At 36.1% G+C, this 18,753-nt stretch overlaps 1 protein-coding gene across 11 annotated transcripts in view; it reads left to right on the top strand.

Annotated features, from left to right (window-relative positions):
- PLCB4 (phospholipase C beta 4) overlaps positions 1–18,753 on the top strand; it is a 200,946-nt gene that overhangs the window by 158,011 nt on the left and 24,182 nt on the right. For all 11 annotated transcript variants that reach the window (XM_085218966.1, XM_085218974.1, XM_085218973.1 and 8 more), the window contains 6 exons: positions 341–505; positions 3,319–3,523; positions 8,879–8,967; positions 9,241–9,391; positions 11,638–11,687; positions 11,801–11,866. In XM_085218966.1, the coding sequence (XP_085075092.1) occupies positions 341–505; positions 3,319–3,523; positions 8,879–8,967; positions 9,241–9,391; positions 11,638–11,687; positions 11,801–11,866 (726 nt within the window). The remainder of the gene's footprint in view (positions 1–340; positions 506–3,318; positions 3,524–8,878; positions 8,968–9,240; positions 9,392–11,637; positions 11,688–11,800; positions 11,867–18,753) is intronic.

Here is an 18,753-nt window from a genome sequence, read left to right as displayed (position 1 = left end):
CTGACTTATAACTTCTAACAGTGAGCACAGAAATGATTCTGTTTGTCACATTTCTTATTTACAGCTTATTCTAAGTTTGTTTAGTACAACTAAAATGAAAGCTCAGTATATATTTTAAGATCTTAGCACAATGGCTTTCCAAGTAAATGCAATTTTATCAGTAATTTTACCATTTTCATATGATTAAATAAATATATCTGTTCTATACTAAGCATTTTTCAGAGTGCCTTCACTAAATTAAAAATGTTCAGTATTTCCAGTATGTACAATGTGCTGAGTACATTTCTTGGTTGATATTCTCTGTACTGCTTTTCCTTACCCTTCTGTTATTACTTTGCAGGTAATATCTGGTCAGTTTTTATCAGATAAAAAGATTGGTACGTATGTAGAAGTGGATATGTACGGCTTACCCACGGACACAATACGTAAAGAATTTAGAACACGCATGGTGATGAACAACGGTCTGAACCCTGTTTACAATGAAGAATCATTTGTATTTCGAAAGGTAGGATATTTGGAAAGCACTTTTTGTGATTGGCAGCTCTTTTGCATATAAGCATCCTTGCTCACTTGATCTGCCCCTCCCTGCTTCAGTCTGACTGCTGACATGAATAAGTACTGCTCCCATAAAAAAGGGTTTGTAGGGTTCCTGTTTACTACTGTAAACAATTTAAAGCTGAAGTAAGCTTTCAAGAGATTTTTATTTATTTTTTTTTAATTTTGCATTGTTTTGTTTTTCTAATGGATAACCTCTGTAGCTGTCACATGATTTTTTGTTTCTGTTTGGCTCTTCCCTCCCCTTTGCTTCCTCCTCCCACTCGGAGGTAACAACCTCATCCATGGCCATGCCTGTGTTCAAGGTATGCAGTCTGCTCAGAATGAGCCCCCGCTGGTGGACACCATCATTCCTTGGAGATTTCTTCTTCCCTGCCCTGGCAGTGGTTGCTATCTTGCACTGTTCCTTCAGCCCAGAGGGCAGGTGAGATGCTGCATCCAAAGCTAAGGTCAATGTTATTACATGGAAAAGTTGGAAGGGTGCTGTGTTCCTCAAATGTGTTGCCAGCTCCCTCCTCCATGTGCATTATGTACCTTTTTATTTTTATTTTTCCTTTTTTTCTTTTATTTAATATCAAAAGAAAAACAACCCTTTTTTCTTGGTATGGGGGATTTGAAAAGAGACATCAGTTGTCATTGCCCGTGTTCAGTTTTTATCTCTAAGTCTATATGACACACACAGACACAAACATACATATATAATGTCAGCCCAAGTTTCATCTGGAATATGTGTTAGCAGTGCTGTCGTTGAGAATGTCTGTTTTGCTTGCACCTGTTCTGTTGTCATGTAAAGCTGTTGTTCTTTTATTCCAAAGTGACAGACTTTGCCATGTGGTGATACTGCTTTACACTAGGGCATAAGACATGCAGCATCTGCTTTCTAAACAGTGTAACTAGATTTTAATAGAAATGTAGTTAATGCAAGAGATTATTGTAGACTCAAATACATTTTGAAATGAACGTGAATCCTAGTGCTTTTCTGTATGTATGAGGAAGCTCAGAGAAAATACTTAGGTATACGACAGGCAATCATGCTCCCCTTGGCTTCTTGGCCATCTGGCCAGCATCTGCTGCTTTCTAATTTCTTAGATCAAAAGACCCATGAAGTACAGAGTGCACTCAGTTTCACTGTAAAAGAGGAGTACTTGTATATCATGGCATGAGTATAATGGGTAATGCTAATCTAATATTGCTTGGACTTTAGGCTCTGCTCTGTAATATATAGCACGTTCTCTTGAATAAGTCATACTGTAAGTCAGCCAAGAGATTATTTTTCTTCATATCACGTCACTGTTATATCAGGCTTAGCGTAGTAATCAGGACATACATTGATAACCAGATGTGGTGAGTCACATAAGCACAACAGGAACAACTCTTCTAGTTAGAGGAAATGAAGTTGTGAGATGCACAGTGCTAAAATGCCATGAGGGTGGGGTGGGTGAACAAACTAACACAAAGAGAAATATAACCACCTTAGTCCCCACTTGTACTCCCTAGTCAATCTCTATCTGAGCCAGTAAAGTATTAAAAGATTTACTAATCCGTGGCCTGTTGAGGAGAGGACTTACCTGCTTTATTTGGGTTACAGTATTCTTCTTAAGCTGATGTTTAATAATACACAGCTGCTTTTAGGTAACACGTTTGATTACACTTCTATCATGTTTTGTTATTTTTATTTTAATTAAAATAAATTTTCAATCATTCTGAGCCAAGTACAGTGTTGTCAACTGTGTTGTGTAAGGGGGAGGTGTGGGTCAGGTGTGCTGGTGGTAACATACTGGGAATGTCTAGTTATTACTCATCCTGAGCAAGTAAATCAAGACTTTTATGAGTAGCTCAGCTGAATTCAGAGACCAAAAGAATACTTTATTTTGTGCCCTCTATTATCTAAAATGAAAGTGACAAGGGAAAGGTCTAAGATAGTAGATACAGTTTACCCAGGTCTTCTGTCTGATGAGCATCGAAGAGTAGAATCGCGTAGAGAAGAACTGGGAAGACCTTTCCTACCATGATCAAGATAGACTGGTACAGAGACTGCATGTCTTGGTTTATCTGTCTTCTCCTTGCTGCTCTGCACACAGAAGCAGTGTCTGTGCCGCAGGGACGGCAAGGTTTTTTTTGCTCTTCTTTTGATCAGACAAGGTAGGGGCTGACAGATACAGATACCTGACAGCATCTCTGCACACTATGCATATTTCATATTGTGAGTACTCACTTCTGCTGGCAACACACCATTTCAGCAGGTCTTTCAACCTGTCTGCCCTCTTCTGTCTGCTTCTCCCCTCTACACAACACATAGCTCAACATGCGTTCATATCAACTTACGCTTGCATTAATTCCATTCTTCATTGCCCTTTTGGATACATCCCAAATCCCATCTTTCTCTCATAATTCCTCCAGATTCAGTGTTACCTACTCTTCGATTGCCACGCTATCTGCCATTTCCCCTGTAGTATTTACCTGCTTGCTTATTCATGTCACTGGCCTCCAATAATGTAAAATAAGTATGCAAAATATTTAGGTAAAATAACTGTAAGATGTATTATTGTACATTTTGGAATTACCCATTATTTAGAGTGGAAAAAATTATTTTCTAGGAAAGGGTAATTTGAAAGTATGCTATTTGCAGGGACTGGCATTATCTTTCAGTGATGATAGTCTGTTTCTGGCATACAAAGTGAATGAGCAAATTGCTTCGACATGAGGGGTGAGGAGGCTGATAATGTACTAATCATTAAATGTCTTCATTTTATGGCTTTCCAGGTTATTCTCCCTGATCTTGCTGTCCTGAGAATAGCAGTATATGATGACAATAATAAGTTGATCGGTCAGAGGATCCTGCCTCTAGATGGTCTACAAGCAGGTTACAGACACATTTCACTTCGAAATGAGGGCAACAAACCACTCTCTCTTCCGACGGTTTTCTGCAACATTGTGCTTAAAACATATGTGCCTGATGGTTTTGGAGGTGAGATAAGCCTGTACTTCAGTGTATGGTAAATTTTGAGTGCTGTAGAATTTACTGTATTGTAGAATTCACTTCCAGTATGCCAGCTGAGAGTAGAGACACAATGCTGGAGGACTGCAAAGATTTAGTGTCTTTAACACTGTGGCAACCCCATTTGTTCAGTTAAGAAACAAAGTTTCCAACCAAGTACCTCAGGGTAAATGGTTGTTAAATGTATCCTGTTAAATTCCAAAATAATGTGGAGAATATACTAATATTAGGGTTATCTCTGGTTTTCTTTTTGTTCAGAAAGATGTTAATTTTTTTTTTTCTGACATACGTTTGCAAGGCTAACGTGTATTTTAGCTATATTGTTTGTCCAGTATGTATAAACAATTGCAGCAGAATCTAGATGCACATTTTTTCAAGCAAAGGCACTTTTATACTCCTGAGAATATTGGTATATATTAAAAACAAACAAACAAACAAACAAAAACTGGTGGTGGAAGAATTAAGCATCCAAAACTGTTCTGCATTTGTCTCTCCCAATTTTACATATTTTAGTGTCTTGTAATTATTTTTAGGGAAGTTGTTTTTAATCTGAGCCATTCCCATGATCAGTTTGGCAGGGTCATTGCCACATCTGGATATGAACAAACAGAGAATAGTCACTACACCAATTTAGTCTGTGTAATGTGTAAGTTCACCCTGAGAATGAACTTCTGGGAAATACCACCGCTATACTGCTACAGAGCAGAGCCTAAAGTCCAAGTTCTTCACAGCAGATGAAATTCACTTGTATATTAGACAATACATAAATCATTTAAAGCTGCAAAATAAAAATTATGGAAATAATGTTAAATGTTAATGCTCTGACTCAATGACAAGATGAAGCTTACCTTCTATGTGATTAGTGAGATGTTGATGAAAATGGAATTTTGCTATTTGCAAAAGCAGTTTCAAACCTGATGTCTACCCTAAGAGTTCCTGCAGCTACTCTGAGTGGCATTTCCATAGTACAAACTAGAGGAAGATAATACTTGCTCAATACATTAGATAGCGTATCTTCAAGACTGTTCGGTGGTATTTATCCGGACTTTTAAAAGTATCAATAACTCCATGGAAAAAAATTAGGCATTTACAGAACTATTTGTGTAAGTCACATATGAAATCCTGACTGTGGTAAGTCAGATGGAGCTCTGCTACATGACTTGGAGCACTACCATGCCTTTATGCAGCATGTTTGAACAACAGTAATTCAGGGATTTAGTCTGAAGACAAATGTAAGCTTCTGCTTAAGCTTGAGATTCTCAAGGTTGTAACTGAACAGTGAATCTAAGGGACTCATTTAAGCATATGTTTTAATTCTTTTCAGAACTTGAGTTTTTGACAGTTAATGGCTCTATTAAAATATTTTCTAAACTAGGGGCATACTTCTGATTTGGAATTGGCATTTTACTGAATGATATCACACCACTTCTTCTGTGAGTAGGATTTAAACCTAGTGGAGTTTAATTTGTCTAAGTGTTGGAGCATATTGATTGTATAGGGAGAAAAATTGTTGTTTTTTTTAAATGCATTATACAAATTCAAAAGTGAAAAACTTGTATTTCAAGGAGCGTTTGAACACCAATTAAGAATTTGCAAATTGTATACTGTTCAGTATTGGCTGATATACTGTTTGGTCACCAGTGCTTTTGATAGTTTATCTGGTAAGGGAGAGAATATAGGAAAACATTAATACCCCTAAGTAACTTTATGCTTAAGTAAAATACTGCTAGAATGAAAAAACTGATTGTCTCGTTGGGGAAAACAGGCTCCATATTAATATGAATAAAATGAGTTCAGTTATTCTCTTCTCCCATCCCCAGATAGTTTTGATGTGTCTTGTGTATTTTTCTCATCGGTATAGAACAAGCTGATGAACAACTGGGAAATAACTTTTGACACTCAAGTGGAATCGTTAACATTCTCCTGACATGTTTTTAAGTACCTGTCATCTGCAGTGCACCTCTCTTTGTTTTATGAGCTATCATTAGGATCTTTATGATTATTTTAGCAAACCTGTGGGAAGGTATAAGTTGATTCAGTAGCTGCGTGCTTTTTTATTATTATTATTTTTTATTTTAAAGATTTCTTTTAACTTAAAGATTTAAAAACTTGCACTAGAGTTATTAATTCATAATAGGCCTTAAAAGATGCGTAACTATTTATTTATTTCTTGTAGGATTTACTGATTTTTTTGTAATTTTTCTGTGTCAGATACTCTGTTCCCAATAAAATAAAATGCTGATGCAAATTAATGCAAATGAAGTAGTGTTCTCCAAAGAGAAGCATCTGTAATTGAAATCTGTACGTCAGTAAGCATGGTTACTTAAGGTAGTTATTAGAGCCTTCTGTACTCTTCCTTTTATTTAATTATTTTTTCTGTATTTAATTGGAATTCTTTTACAAAATGCTATTCCCTACCCCCACCTTACCTCACCAGGGAAAATGACAAACGTAAGCAAAGGACAAATGACAATGTGAAAAACAGTGATGAGTCACATCCCACTTGTAGAAATGCTGAGCCTTTGGTGATGTACTCCTGTGGTTAGTAACACAATTTACAAAGGTCTCACTCTCCCAAAGATGTTAGTCATTTTTACTTTGAAGCTCATGGTAATCAGGTTCCATTTTCAACTGACGCATCGTGTTCACAGGTTGCTCTGAGTGTTCATGGAAAAGTACATGCCAAGGACAAAAAGGCATAGTTACTAAGTTAGGAAGGGGACTGGAGCACCTCTCCTGTGAAGAAGGGCTGAGAGAGCTGGGCTTGTTTAGCCTGGAGTGGACCCTAGCGAGACCTTATTGCGGCCTTCCAGTACTTGAATGGATATCATAAGTAGGAGGGATACTGACTACTTGCAGAGGCAGATAGTGATAGAACAAGAAGAAACAGTTTTAAACTAGAAGAGAGGATATTTAGGTTAGATGTTAGGAAGAAATTATGTATTCTGAAGGTGATGAGGCACTGGCACAGGCTGCCCAGAGAAGCCCCATCTTTGGAGGCATTCAAAGGCAGGTTGGATGGAACCCTGGGCAGCCTCATCTGGTGTGTGGCAGCCCTGCCCACAGCTGGGGGTTGGAACTTCTAACTCAAGCCATTCTATGATTCAATCAGTTCTGAAAATAAATGTCTGAAAATAAATTCTACCTGTATTTTGTGTATGTAAAGTACAGGTTCTGAAGATATGTTTGGGTTACGACAATTATTGTTGGCAGTATGTTTGGTACCTATCAAGGGCAATGCTATCTATTTAGTACAACTCTGGGGGGAAATACATCCAGTGTTTTCAGAGAAGACCACAGAATAACTTAGATTGGAAAGGAGATTGCATAGTCCAGCCCCCAGTTTGATCAAGAAAGATAGGAAGCTTCCTTTGAAAGCTTTTAATGAGTTGGGTATTTTTTGCAAACATAGTCAATGGGCCAGTTTCTCTGGCCCAGTCATTGTAAACTGATTTGGAAAATGGCCAAAAGTATGACGTGGGACATAGATAAAACTCAAATGATGGAAACTGTAAGTTTCAGAACTGCTACTGCAGAAATAATTGTCTAGCGAGTCTGTCTAGGATATAAGGATACAAAAATTGTCGTCTTATAAGGAGCTAAAAATAGGGGTTTGCCACATTCGGTAAAGAAAAGGATTCCTTGTAAGTGAATCATCGTGCATAGTCTCCTGGATTCTCACAACAAAAGCTCAAGTTAATGAAATGACAATATTTTTTAGTGAGTGATGAGTCAGTCTGCAGCATTTAAACTTCCTTTCCTAAGTTACTGCTCTAACATGCAAGGTTTATTAACTGAGTCCAGTGATCCTTTTGTCCATAATACTGAATAACGTTTCAGAGACATCATTACAACAGATTGTTGCTATGGTCTCTGAAAATGTGTTAATATTGTAAATAGTGAATCAGTTTAATTTATAAAATTGTTTCTTACTGTGGAGGGCTCCCATTGCCATTTGTGAAACTTTTGGTTCTGAGATTAGTCATGGAAAGAGATTATTCAGCACAAAGGTAAATGTTCCTGTGTCTTTGTCTTCCTTCAGAACAGTGTTTACACATCCATCGCTGTATATGGAAAACACATTCTGTAATTTATGCTGTTAAGCTTACTCAGTGCAATTTTTAATTTTACTTTTACAGATTTCTTTTATGCTCCAGTGGGGTAGTAGGGGGTAGAGGTGGAGGAGGAAGGCATAACATATTCACCCTCATTCCTGATCCTAATTCTTATTTCATGTCAGTACTGTTGTTTCTAATTTTATTGGAAGCAGCTAAGGTTGCAGTTCAGGTAGTAGGTATGCTGACAGCCAAAATGATCACAGTGCTATACTCTCTAGGCTCATCCACCCATCATGAGAGACAGCACATGATAGCGTTGGATTTTATTGTAAAATAAAGAGTGGTTAGAGTATTATTGTTTGTGTTTTGCTGTATGAAAGAAAAGGAGCTGCTCCTAGGGAAGGTGTTTGGTTTATTTCCTTAGGCAGAGTAAGCTTCTGCAACATAAACTTGTCTAGTAGTGCCACGTATGTAGTTTGGATTAAGAACTCCAAATAGAATTCATACATTTTCATGACAACATGTGAGGAGTTCATGGTAATGGTATAGTTATGGGTGACCCTGGGTGTACAGCACCCAGGGGCTCATCTCTGCTTGTGTATTCAGGAGGATTCTGTGTGCCCATAGGGAATGGGAGAAGGATATTAGCTGGAGTATGGGATGCCGGAGACCAAGGTTGGAAGAAATGGTGCCAGCACCCACTACAGCCCACATTCTGCTTAAAATCCTGGAGAAACCAACCTCAGTTCCTCACTGTCCTCTGGGAAGCTAAGGATAGAAGAATATTACTGGAATAGGAGGAAATAGGGAGATCCTTGCTGTTTCATGGAGCCTTTCTTTTATACTAACTCCCCTGATAACCTGAATAGGAAGTCAGCACCACTTCAAATAACCAAGAGACAAAGTTGTTAGTGCTGTGTCACTCAGCAGATTCCATTCTGGTCTCAAATTTTAGTGTCACAACCAGGAGTAATGCAGAGTATCTTTGCTTTGATGGAGTTAGAATGTGTTTTCCTGAATAAACTGCCTGGATTAATACCACACCCTTGACACTTTTTAAACTGATTCGTGTTCCTAATATGCTCTGATGCTATTTTGATGAGCACTTTCTGTCCTGACAGATTTACTGTATGAACCTGAACAATTTTTGCAAGTCAAAGCTCATTCAGTAATAGTAAGGTAAAGGTTTTGTAAAAGGTAAAACCGAATGCTTCTGAAAATGATAAAAAAAAAAAAAAAGATGAGATTTTTTTTCTTTTTCTTACAGATATTGTGGATGCTTTGTCAGATCCAAAGAAATTTTTGTCTATTACAGAAAAAAGAGCAGACCAAATGAGAGCTATGGGTATTGAAACTGTAAGTGGAACTTAATGACTAACACAGCTCATTTGTATTCATATCATGATGCAAAACACATCGTTTAGAAGTAGAAACTTTGGGAAGTAAGAAGAGTGGGTAGGTTTTTAAAATATATTACAAATACTTTACTGAGAATTGTGTTATTTGAAAGTACGCTTCAATTTTCCAAAGCATGTATTGAAGTAAACAAGTTCAGAAATTTCCTGTACACTAAATGTTGTACTACAGGTAAAAGCAATTAATTTATTACAATGTGAATGTTTCTTCCAGAGTGATATAGCTGATGTACCAAATGACACTTCAAAAAATGATAGAAAAGGGAAAGCTAATAACGCCAAAGCAAACGTGACTCCTCAGAGTAGCTCTGAGCTTCGACCAAGTACCACAGCAGGCTTTGGGTCTGGGACCGATGCTAAGAAAGGTAAACAAAAATCCTGAGCCAATCCTTCAGTTCTGGTGCGGTTCAGAAAGCTACAGAGAAGTACTTGTTTCTCGTTTTTAGTTTTGCAGTTCTGTTTACCTTTTGAAAATAACTTCTTCAGTCACTGATAGCAGTCTTCGTCTATTTGCAAGAAAATTGTATATATTACCAGAAAGACTCTGTAAATTCAATACAGATTTATTTTTCTAAGTGACTCCTTTGTGTAGCTGCGTGCCAGATACCAATAGTAGAGCCTACATGACTGGGAGAAATTTACCAGAGATGTACTGAAGCCACACTGATAGGAATGACTATTTTCTGGCAATATTCCGCAGGAGTTGTTCTACTTTAGTTTTTCTCTCTACAGATCCCTTGGCAGAGTTGCAGATTTAAGTAATTAAAGTATTTAGAATTCATTGGATTCTGTAGAGATTTCCCAACAATTAGAGATATTTTCAGTGTATGGTTTTACTGATTATGGAAATGGCATGTTTATTGTCAAAAATATCCGTATTAAAAGTGCTCATTTAGAAATGAATAAGTATTTTTTTTTCTCATTATTCATTGTTCACTTTACAAAATCACCTCGTGGAGCCAAATGGGATTATTTGTTTTTCACAGATCATCACAGGTAATGAAGATTAAGTGAGAAAACAAATCCGTACAGCTGAATGAAGCATAGTAAATATCTCTGTTAATTGCCCACAAGAATTAGTCTGGTTCACTCTCTTTCATTCATTTTGGCCCAAGGGGATCAATGGAACGGAAAGGAGCACTGTTCTTGTTCTTAAACATTAGCAGACATAACTGAATACAAACATGTGAAAGGGTCAATCTTTTGAGAAATAAGATGCCGTCTATCATGAGTCACTTCTGGCAATAGAACAGGTCATCTCTGGCACCTTAAAGTTTTCAAAGTTCTTCCCCAGATTTTTTTATGCAGCAAGATATTTTCATATTTCATGTATCATCATCAAGATGCACAAATGTTAGTTCTGTTGAGCATTAATTAGGCATGAAATTTGCAGGAGGTGGCAATTGATTCCTGGTTGCCATGGAATCAGACTTGAATAACTTTACACTTTAAAGTGAAAGCCTAAGGAAGTTTGTTTAGAAAAAGGCACACCTGTTGGTGTCCTGTTTGTTCCTCAGTTAAATTCACCTTAGAAGACAAAAAGTCCTTTACAAGGAGGGAGGAATCTGAAGAGTCCATGAACACTATTACCAGCAGTTAACAAAACACATTGAGTTAACAGTTAACAAAATACATTGAGGTGTACTTAAGAGCCGTCTAATGTTGTTTGGGTGTTTTTTTTGTTTTGTTTTGTTTTGTTTTGTTTTGTTTTAAATCAAGGAAGACCCTACAAATTATAACTCTTATGGCATTGTATTGGCATTTTTGTTCACGGTTACATGTAGGATATGCTGAGTAGTTAACACATATAAATATGTATAATATATCACGAAACATTTATTAAAGTGTAGAGATGAAATGACATTGTTTTTTGTTTGCATTGCAGCTCAGGTGATCAGAATAAATTTTCATTCCTCTGAACTTTTATTTTTATATGATAGATTTGATAGTGGCATTGAATTTTAATTTCCAATTCTTTCTTTTATTTTGAGTTTCTCATCCATTTTAGTTCTTCTTTAGTCTTAAGCTGTACGATTGTTTCTTTTCCTAGACCTGATATTAATCTAAATGCAAAGTTTACTTCTACTAACATACAGAATGCAAGTAAAATTTCAATTCCATAATTTTTGTGTTTTAAATGAAGGAGAATAAGTATATATAGCTCTTTATGTTGTCATGCACAACCTCACCTAAGAAACATTCCCCCAGAAACTAGAGGTGCTGGAGCAATCTCCAGCTATGTAAAAAATTCTGAAATTTGCAAAGTTGGACTTTAATGTACATAAATTGTTTGTTGTGTTTTCAGAAAATAAACTTTTCCAATTTTTATATTGCTGTGTTTGGACACGTCAGTGCAGAATTGTATGATTAAAATACTCTCATCAATTCCTTTTTTTCACAAGGCAATTGATTGAGCGGTATATTTGAAAAGGAAATTAGCAGTATTTTTGCTACGTCTTAATGAATTATTTTTTCATTAACCTGACTTTTTAATGGTACAAAACAGTAATTAACTGTTAACTAACATGTGGATTTCTATGTTAAAACTCTTAAGTATGAAATACAGTTCTATGCATGAAGTTTTAGATAAACTCTATCAATACCTTCCTAGGTATAGACCTAATTCCTCAAGTGAAGATAGAAGATTTAAAGCAAATGAAGGTAAGCATGGGCATAGGTTTTTCAAGATGTGTTCCTAATTATTTGTTTTAAGTAGCCATTATTTTATCTGTTTACAGTCAGTGTGACATTGATCCAATTTGTTTTTTTTGTAGGCTTACATAAAACATTTAAAGAAACAGCAGAAAGAGCTGAATGCCTTAAAGAAGAAGCATGCAAAGGTAAGATCATTAAGAGCACTTGGAAAAGCACACTCTGATTGAAAAAGAGCTGCAACTTTCACTAGTATGGACGGTTCCTAATTTAAGTGAATGAAAACTAAGGAACTAAGACCACCAAGAAAGGGCATTTCTGTTTTAATTGTACTCCAATTTATGCTCAAGTAAACTAATTTTCCCTTTAGCAACCCTTTTTTTTTATGACTTCCTGACTTTTGGTATGCTTTGTTTGACCCGTGTAAGGATCCAGAGCTCACCTTTTCTGGATGATAATTTTATCTAGCTCCTTCTTAGATGACATACTGACACATAGCTTGAAAAAAGTGCAGTAGTGATGTGAGAGGGTGCTGCATTAAAGGCAGACCCTGGAGAAACTGCAAAATTACCAAACAAAACTGGAAAGTGTAACTGAAAAAATGAAATGCACTATTCCTCTTCATGTATGTTTGTATTACCACTTTATAGTTATCTACTTGGATGGTACTGTTGACAGTGGTATCTCAAATATGGCAGTATCACAAGTATACTTTACGTTATAAAATTATGACCCATTTTCTCCTGCTTTTTATTGCTAGGAAATCTTTTCTCATGTTACAAACAGTGGAATAACAGGTGAAGATAGTATTTTGGCGATACATGCACATCTTTTCTAGCGTTTGCAGCAGCAACTCCCTTGTTCACTTTGATTGCAGATTTCATGAAGATCTGATCTAATGTAATAATCATCTTGGCACTTTTAGTGTCACTGTATTTTTTTTCATGGCTGTCATTTGGACATGGGGTACTATGTATAATGAAGTATGAGGAAATTACTTTCAATAATCAACACTTTCTTGTGACTCGTAGTATTAAAAATAGTATAAGAAAATTGAATAACTATTCAACTTTCTGACTCCGTGCTGACTCTGTGCAGAGGGGAAATGAGTGATTCCCTCACTTTAATGTTGTGTACAAAGCCCATGTTCAAGAAAAAGTCTCTGCCATACATGTCTAAAGTAGCACTTCTATCCCGTAAGGATGGGCTGCTGTATCTTGCAAAAATCATTGCATAATAGGTAGTTTCTAGGCCTTCTTGGAATTGATCTTTTAGGAGGCTTCTCACAGCTGGATACTACCAAAAATTTGGTCAATTTGCTCAGGTTTGCACTTGCTTTTTCTAATCCAGGCAGAAAATTGCCAGCAACAGTAAGATGCTGTGCGCTCAGAAGGGCTTTCAGCATTTGCTCAAGAACAGTTATTTTTGTTCTGAGCTATTCTGTGTCCTGCTGTTTCCAAGTATGAACTGAGTGAGTGCAAGTCTGCCCTAACAAGAAAATGCTTGTCTAGAACATGTCTTGCTAAAGGCCTATGTAAGTGCAACTTTTTAAATTTAAAGAGCATCTGATCAGAACAGTGTGGCCATAGTAGTATATAGATAAGCTTAAGAAAGTGCCTAGTATACTCATCAGTATTTTTAATGCATTTTATAAGCTGGAAAGGAGTCTGAGAACTGTGCAGTTGATAATCCATGATCATTTGCAGAATGTCTTTGTTTTAAACACACTGAACTTAGAAGTTCCAGAAATAGGTTGGCTCTTATGTTGCTGTAGACACTCCTGAGATCTGGATGAATAAGTAAACAACAAAGGAATTGTTCATGTCATTTAAGGAAAAAAATAATCCAACTCTTTTCTGTCTAAAGTTGGCCTTGTGGAAAATGCGTTTTGTAAATGAATGCATGCAAGTGTGGAAGAGAGAGAGGGTGGAGGAGGAAATGACTCTGTTGTAAGCAGTGTAGGAGCTAAACTGGTAGCCCAGAGCAGAGTTAGCTGAGGAAATAGCAGGAATAAGTGTCCTTATTATTAACAACATACACTCAATGTAGAGAAGTATTAGCATACCTGCTGAAATGCTGTCAGAATTTGGTTGCTTTGTAGGAAAATACGCATTGTATTATCAGCCTTCATTTAATAAATGTGTAGGACAGTTATAAACACCACATTTTCAGATTAATGATTAGAATTTCTTTTGCAACACCCACAGTACAGCTTCAGTGTCCCTGGTGCAGGAAGGATGTGCAACCCTCCAGTGCAAAAGGCCCAGTGGAAAATTGGTTTTATTTGGGTTCTGCTCTGTAGCTTAGGCATTTACAGGGCTTTTGGAAGAGTCGTCCCATCTGCCAGGTCTGTGTTGTGATTCAGTGGTTATTTCAACTTCTTGGTATGGTTTAAACATTTCTCTTCAAAAGGTATTAAACCTCTCCTGCATATCACAGGTCCTACCTGTTTTGTACTCTACATTCCTTAGAAATGCCTCAGTACCAGTATACCTCAAATGTTAAGTGTGAATGATCCCTGCATTATGTAATTATAAATACTCTTTTAAAAAAGGAGTAATAATAATAGAACAAGCATAAAGTTACATCACTGTGTGGGATGTGTGTGTATATATACAGGTACAGTTGCAAGAGATATATCACACAGGAAAAACAAAGTAATGGCAGTATGTTGAGGAATAAGAGAATTTTATCATGCTTCTGGAATCAAAATGGCTGAAACACTGACCAGCAGTAAATAAGAAGGAGGATAGCATTAAACAAATACACAGCCAGAAAGTACTGCTTTCTGAAAATCCAGGCACCGTTTTGTTTTTGTATAGGATCCTTGGAGAGCTGGATTTAGAGTCTTTATTGTTCCTTTTTCCACTTCCATATGGGAAAAATATAACCTCTCATCATGCTTGTCAGTATTCAAGAGGCATTTGGGTAATGTCCTTAATATGCTTTAACTTTTGGTTAGCCCTGTAGTGGTCAGGCAGCTGGATAAACTTTGTAGGTCCCTATCTGTTCTATTTTATTCTACTCTACTCAATGCTACTGTATCCAAGTAGAATGGAGATTATTACAATTCAGACATTCTGTGACTGATAAAGTTCAGTCTGCTCATTCCCTAATATCAGAACAGTGGCTTGCCAAAAACTGCAGAATTTTGAATTTCACAATAGTGAAGAGTTGAGATTTCATTCAGGATTGAGATTCATGTAAAAGATAAATATGCAGAGTTATTTAAAAGCAAAATGAAGCTTTTAAAGAAATCCATACAGGTAATAATGGACTAAGCAAGTAGAGATTAAAGACAAAGCAAACTATAGTGAATGCTGGAGGGGAACAACATTTCACAAGTCCTGTAATTCTGTGAAATTCATTCTTCTTCCTTCAGGCTCTCTGTTCTTACCCAGGCTACAAACTTAAGTAGAGGATTGGGTTCAAAAACTGATTCATTTGCAACAGCTCTGTTACAAAATGAAACCACTTATTCTGAAGTAGGGAAACTGTATTGGTACACTTGACTCTGAAACTGAACTTACCTCCTATACTACAATACTCATTTTGTTTGACATTTGAAAATAGAGTGACAAATTTCTGTAATGATTACCATTAAAAAAAAAAAATCCATGCTAGATTTAACTTATAGTTAAATCTTAGTTCTGGTAATCTGAACATTCAATCATTTTAAAATAATGCAGCCAGCAAATTTTGTGTTTTGCAAAATTTTTTAGAATCTTCGTAGGCAGCTTTTGAAACACACTGTTTCCAGACTACAGTCCTTCAGTTTCCTTCGTATGAATGTTACTATGAAACTGCAGAATAACTGAGTGATTTTTGTTGGGTTTTGTTTTTTATTTATCAAGATACTGAGTACAGTAAATGAGTGGCATCATAGGAAGATGGAATAAAGAGCAAGAATACATACATATATAAGAGACAGTCACTGATTTCATCATTTAACAACCTGCTTCTATGGACTCCTACTGGATGTTAATCTTTTGCAGGGATGTTAGAGTTTTTGTGCCTCTTGTGGTAAACAGAGGAGAGAGCAAAATAAGGAAGGATTACTCAGTATATTCTCTATCTGTCAAAGATGCAACAGATCATCATGGTAAACAGCTTTGTCAGTTTCAGAGGTGATATTCACAGATGTCCACTTACGGAATTTAATATGGCCATAGACACTATCCAGATCTGCATAGTTATCACCCAAAATATGAATCCTATAGTCAATCTCCTGTAAATTTATATTGATACTGAATGTGTGTACTGTTTGAAAAGAAATCTTTTCAAGAAAATGACCAAGAAAAATAATCTTCATTTCACAATGTAAGAGAGAAAGTATAAAGGACTCTGGGGCTCTAGATTAATACAGTTCTGCAAAAGAGGTTGTGGATTTGGAAATAATAGTTTTTTCTTTATTTCATCATTGTGGTATTCTGTAATGAAAGTCTTCCATACTTCAGTTTTTAGTTGTGTAAAGGAGTATTTAAGTTACTAGAGAAATTCATGTGGAAATAATGATTTGTATGCTAAGATCTTACATCTTGTCTTCAACAGATTGACTTATGATTTTCTTTCCCTTTGTTTCAATGGAACTATGTCTAATTCTTTACTTCTTTCTATAAATAGTCAGGCAGTGATTTGTGTCCTTCTGTATCAGTTAGCTGACCACTCAGCTGAACTGTGGCTTCAATTTTCAATATAATCATTAAATGCAATTTGTGAATATATCTGTGGAAAAGGCGTATAAATTCAAACCACAAATTCAGTAGTGTTGAGGAAATCATGAAAGGTATAGCTGAGGAGAATTTTATCTGCAAACATATTCTGAATCAGTCTAGAACACTTTTCCACCTGGAACTTTGTGCCTAAAAATAAAAAAATGCTGAAAGTGTTTTAAGATGTTAGAAAACCACTTGCATTTTCTAAAGTCTTGACAGAAATTTTGGATGCAGCAGCTAGGTGTAATGAATTTTCCTTTGAGTAAAGACAGAAAATCAAAGTCTCATCAGCTCAATCACTTTAAACAGTGTTCCCATGTTTGTGGTAATTTAATTCAAGAGACCTCTTGTTGTTGACTCCCAGTATTTTGTGGCTTCTGTGCAGTGGTTGGCAGTAGTCCATCTTCCTCTTCCAACTCTGTTTATATTCATGTCCAAATTCATGTTCTGCAGAGTGGATGGGGAGGAGGAGGGAAGTGAGGGGGGGTGAGGATAAGGTCCTCAATAGATCTTTTACATTTAAGATGGAGTTGTCTTGGAGCAGTAGCAGTAGAGGTGAGTCTCTTTAAAAGTTCACAGTGAATTTGTGATGAAGAGATGAGACTTTAATCATGGTTAAATTAGGTAAATTTAAATATTCTAGTTCTAAGTGATAGGACCACCAGAATTGTATAGCCATGCCTTATCAGTGTGTAGATGGCTCATACTTTGCAATATTTTCAGACAGTCTTTCAGAGCAAGAACTATATTGTTTTTTTTGACTGAAGGAAAGTGTGTAGTTAAGCAATGAGATGCTCTTTGTCTGTGCCTTCACCTGTGGCTGTGTTATGCTGTCAAGTTGTCAAGTTTGTGTCTTTTTTTTTTTTTTGTCCATATTTTTTCTTACATGATTAGTCAGTAGTAGATATTCCCTGGCAATGCTGGCACTTTTTAATGGTAATGGAGTCTATTTATTTCCCCTTAAATCTTCTGTAGAACAGAGAATTCAATTCTCCACTCTAACTACAAAATTTGTGAGTTGTATGTGTTCCCTGGGGGAGTGCATATGTTGTGAGTACCAGGCTTTTAAAGTATGACATTTGTACTAGAATTTTGGTAAAATTCAATGTAAGTCTTTCACTAGGATTTTTAAATGAGGAAACAGTGATAAGACAAACAAGTGTACAGAAAATAGGAACAAAGAACAATAGAATAATAAGTGCAGCATAACTAAACAATGAGCTATAAAGCAAAATAAAGTCCTGGTAAGAGGCCATATTAGTTAATGCAATGGTTTTTGTCTTGTTTAGATAAAATGTGGAGCAATTGAATAGTAATAAAATAGTGTAAATTAACATACAACAATTTTTCCTCTTATAATGTAAATTAAATATTTAGTGCTCTCAGCTTTAGTTAAATATTTGCATCGTAAGCAACTGTTCTGATGAAGGAGAATACGAAATCAAGTTTAATAATGAAGTCTACATATAAGTGCTAATGGTGTTGTTTCTGGTACAGTCTTTGTAATGGAAAGGAAATGCCTTTGCACTACACCCAAGTGGTTGCTTTGATAATTCCTCTTTTCATTATACAAAAAATTTTTTACTCCCCTACCATAGATAAACTTCTTATAGTTCACAGTGTAAATCACATAGCTGTAGTGACACCAGGTTATCACTAGTGTGAAATACTCCATGAGTAGCTCTTTACTTCCAGTTTGTCAAGGTGTGCTATATTGTTTGGAGAAAAAAAAAAAAAAAAAAGTGGTTGTTTGCAGTAGGCTGCATGTGTAGTTGAGCATCACATTGCACTGCTTTCTATTGCTTGGACAGGGAGATGCTCTGCAACGGGACAGAATTTCTTAATGATGAGATTGCTGTTGTTAGGGGAGTTGCAGACCAGATTTTCAGAACTTTCAGTTAAAGATTTAATTTTTAGCTATTATTTTTGGACTTGTAACTTTATTCTGTTTTATAATGGCCAACAGGCTACTGCTTTATTCAATACAAGATACAGAGGGGAAGGGGATTGGGGTGAGTTTTGTTCCCCTTAATATTCAGAAACCTTAAGTGGCGTTATATGAGCTTGTAAATATGATTTTTTTAATGTTGCATTTATTCAAAAGGTTAAGTTAAATGGATAGTAATAGTTGGCATTTTTTCCCGTCATTGTTTTGTTTTAAAGTAACCATATATTATATTTTTAAGGTGCAGTATAGATTTTCATTTTTTAAAAAGGAGAACTGCTGTAGCACTTATGGTGAAATATCTGGAAATTAAATACAAGATGGCTAAACCAGATTAAATTCCATTGTCAAAGTTATCTGTTCGTACACTGATACTTTTACACTGTAAGAAAACTAAACATTAAAAATCCAGCAA

The sequence above is a fragment of the Meleagris gallopavo genome, chromosome 2 (genome assembly GCF_905368555.1).
Source record: "Meleagris gallopavo chromosome 2, MGAL_WU_HG_1.1, whole genome shotgun sequence".
Lineage (NCBI taxonomy): Eukaryota > Metazoa > Chordata > Aves > Galliformes > Phasianidae > Meleagris > Meleagris gallopavo.
Note: the sequence above shows the minus strand (reverse complement) of the source record. Positions and strands in the feature narration are given on the sequence as shown.